Below are 3,651 nucleotides of genomic sequence, written 5' to 3' on the forward strand. Positions count from 1 at the left end.
TATTTTATGTATAAAAAAATAAATCAAAATATCTATTTATAAAAAAATTATAAAAATTAAGGATTTTTTTATAAAGAAAAGTTTTGAATTTTTTTTAATAAAATAGTAAATAAATATATATATTTTTTGTAAAAAATAAAAGAAAGTATGATATTTGTGATATTACATATTTTTAGGGAGGTTGTTATTTATATCAAATTGAAAAGAGGTCTTTGATATTTATAAAAATTGAGTAACATTTACATTAAACATAAGTGTGATGTTCATATTTTTTCCAATTTTTTTTACAAATCTCCCCACACTTTTAAAATTTTCTTTTTAATATGAATTCAAACGTAGTGTCCTGAGTCCTGGCTCATCCATTCGGACACGTGGCAGAAGACACGTAGGGGTTTGCCAGGGTGTCAGCATCTGCTTCACGTGAAGATCCACACGTTCTTTATATTTCCGTATCTTCGTGACTCTCGTAGCTCGGGGACCTAGGGCTATACAGATATAGATATGTGTTTCTGTGCAGTGTTGAGACTTGAGAGGAATAGAATCATCCAAATTTTAACGACCAATGAACAAAAGTATGGTATTTTATGATTGGCCAATTTATTTACATACATTGCATAAAACTCTCTCTCTCTCTCTCTCTCTCTCTCTCTCTCTCTCACTATAGGAAAAATTATATAAAATAATCTGATTAACATAATAGCTAAAATTTCAAAATTTTCAATTATTTTATATTTATAATTAAAGATTGTCATTTTTTACCACTATCATTAACTTTTCAACAATTTATATAAATAATTTATCATATTTAAAAGTTTTAATTTTAAATACTTGCACATTTTAACTATTTTACTAATTTTAGACAAATTTAACTATTTTACAGATCCATTATTTTAAGAATTTATATGTTACTCTGAAATTTCCTTCGATCACTTAAAAGGAAAATTTGGCTGATCTGCTTCCTTTCTTGTAATTATCTTAAGCAGAGCCGGCCCTGGGCTAAGGCGGGCTAGGCCCAGGCCTAGGGCCCCATATGTGGATGGGCCCCAAATATTTATACTTTTTGCCTATTTTTAAAAAAATTTACATTTTTTAACCTAAAAATTTACACTTTTGACCAATTTTTTAAAAAATTTATATTTTTTACCCTGAAAATTTAAATTTTTATTAGTATTTTAGGGCTCCAAAATATTGAATCGCCTAGGGCCCCCGGTGAGTTTGGGCCGGCCCTGATCTTAAGCAAATGAACATACGGATAGATATGTGAATCTTTGAAAAAAAAAACTGATGATGAACTAATGATTTTCAGTAGCCTATGGGTTGAATTTTTGTTTTCCTTTGAAACTAAAATAAATGCAATTATATATATATATATATATATATATATATATATATATATACACACACACACACACACACACACACACACACATACACATATATCAAAATATAGAATGTCACGTAGGATTAATGAAAGAAATGACCAAAATACAACTGTAGAAGGGTTTTCTGCTTGGTATATAGAAACATATGGTTCGTAATTTGTCAAAAAATGTTAAAGTGAGTGAGTACTTTCATATTCTCTTGCGTGGTGTCGTTCATTTAGAAGATTCCAAATGTTCATTTCTAAATATTTGTATCTACAACAGTGTAATTGTGCTGTCTAGAGAGTACTACTACCTATACTGGACTATAATATAAATCATAAAAAAATTAGGACGAAAGAATTTAATGAAGGAAAAGAGAAAGAATCATATACCAGTCATGAAAACTGTACTAATGCGATTGTAATATTAATTATGATTTCACTATAGCCTCCTACAATCCCAGATAAAACTCAACATGTGATTATACTTCTCATGTGAATGAATATTTTGAAAAAGAAACCCAATATATGAATGAATATATCTTGAAAGGTCACATAATACTAAAAGCAATTGACATCAAATCTTGATATAACAGATGCTTGACACGTGTCCCAATAGGAGATCGACACCATAATCCCCTAGATATTTCTCAACCATTCTTTTTTCTTTTTTTCTTTTTTTATTTTCTGTTAGCGAATGATAAATATATAACTGAGGAACTATCGAATCACGAGGCGTTTTCTTGAATGATCACTCAGTTTTGTTCAGTACTTGTTGTCTCTACTATCTTCACTCGGAAACACCCTATCGTCATTTCCTTTTTGCTTTTACATCGACGTGGCATTATAGGGATCTTTAGATGAGAGATGTACTCTCCTTTTGTGTTCTTCTTCCAATAACTAATGAGAATCATATCTGTATATAGTACTTCTCAGTATTGCTTGCTTATCAGAGAACAGTTGTAAAGCTACATCACATAAACCCTTATTCATTGATGATCTATATTTGCTCTCAATGCGGAGAAATCATGAAAAAGAAAAAAGAAACAAAAACTCTTAGAAAAGTGACGAAAAGTGATTGATCACATGCATTAATATTATTATTATTACAAACACAAGATCATTAACATAAACTAAAACATAAAAATAAAAAGAAACAAACGTTAACAAAACCTATACGTACATAGAGCGAACAAACATTCACATTAAAACCTAGGAAGTGCACATGTGAAAAAGAAACGAAAAACACACCAAAAAAAAAAAAGAGAAAGAAAAGATGGCCGCGAGAGGATATACGATGATGATGGTGATGGAAATGGAAGCGGTGACGTCATGGGAATGATGACGATGACATCAGATGTCTCTGACGTGGAAGACGTTGGGGTTTTTGATGACGATGTCGTACATGTAGACGGAGTTGAATCTGTGGAAGTCTCTGGGGAGAGAGATCAAGTCGATGGATGAGCGCTTGTGGAACTGGAAGAGCTCGGAGTCGCCGCCGTAGTAGCGCTCCCACCCTAAGCCCGTGAGGATCTGCTCCAGCAGCGAATAGGAAGACACCACCTGTCCGCTCGGGAGGTGCACCAACGCCTTCGACTTCCTTCCTCCCGACTCCGCCTGAGGGTTCTCCACCAGCCGGATCACCCCGTTGTTCTTGAACACCCAAACCCCTGACATTTTCTGATCTCCTTGATTAATTTGATCTCTCTTAATCTACTTAATTAATTACCAGGTTTATGTGGATCACCTAAAGAAGGCTTTTTTTTTTTTTTTTTAGGGTTTTGTGTGATGTGTTTTGTTTGCTGAGAGAGCACAAGAAGCAAATGACTATATATGTTGCAGATATATGGGAGAGGAAATTTAAAGATGGGAGTACTTCGGAAAAGAAAGGGAATGTGAATGCTCTGTGTTTTTGGGTTGTTGTTGTTGTGGTGGGAAAGTGAAGAGGCTTTGAGAGCTATTTATACATGTCAAGAGCTCACAAAACAACAAAGTCGCTAGATTCTCTCTCTCTCTCTCTCTCTCTCTCTCTCTCGTATTGGTTATGAGTGGGAAAAAAGTTTTGTTTTTTTGAAGAATAGGGAGTGGGAAAAAGTTGAATAGTACATATATGAAATTAGAGACAAGGGTCATTTTATGATTGTTTATTAAAAATATATTTAGTATAATTATATTATGGCTTTCTTTGGATTGGGTATAGAATCTTTGATATTGTGGGGCCAGAGGGGAGATTAGTTTAAGTAGAGAAAAAGCATATGGTTGCTCATAGGTGTGATCTAGGGCACAAG

General features: G+C 33.1%; 1 protein-coding gene across 1 annotated transcript; it reads right to left on the minus strand.

Moving 5' to 3' along the window:
• Window positions 1-2,465: 2,465 nt before the first annotated feature.
• On the minus strand, window positions 2,466-3,085 carry LOC149390973 (flowering-promoting factor 1-like protein 2). The gene has a single exon (XM_089620776.1). The coding sequence runs from the start codon at window positions 3,038-3,040 to the stop codon at window positions 2,717-2,719; it is 324 nt and encodes a 107-aa protein (XP_089476902.1). The 5' UTR covers window positions 3,041-3,085; the 3' UTR covers window positions 2,466-2,716.
• Between the last annotated feature and the right edge of the window lie 566 nt (window positions 3,086-3,651).

The sequence above is a fragment of the Urtica dioica genome, chromosome 7 (genome assembly GCF_054948205.1).
Source record: "Urtica dioica subsp. dioica isolate 48M chromosome 7, U.dioica_male_clone48M_v1_H2, whole genome shotgun sequence".
NCBI lineage: Eukaryota > Viridiplantae > Streptophyta > Magnoliopsida > Rosales > Urticaceae > Urtica > Urtica dioica.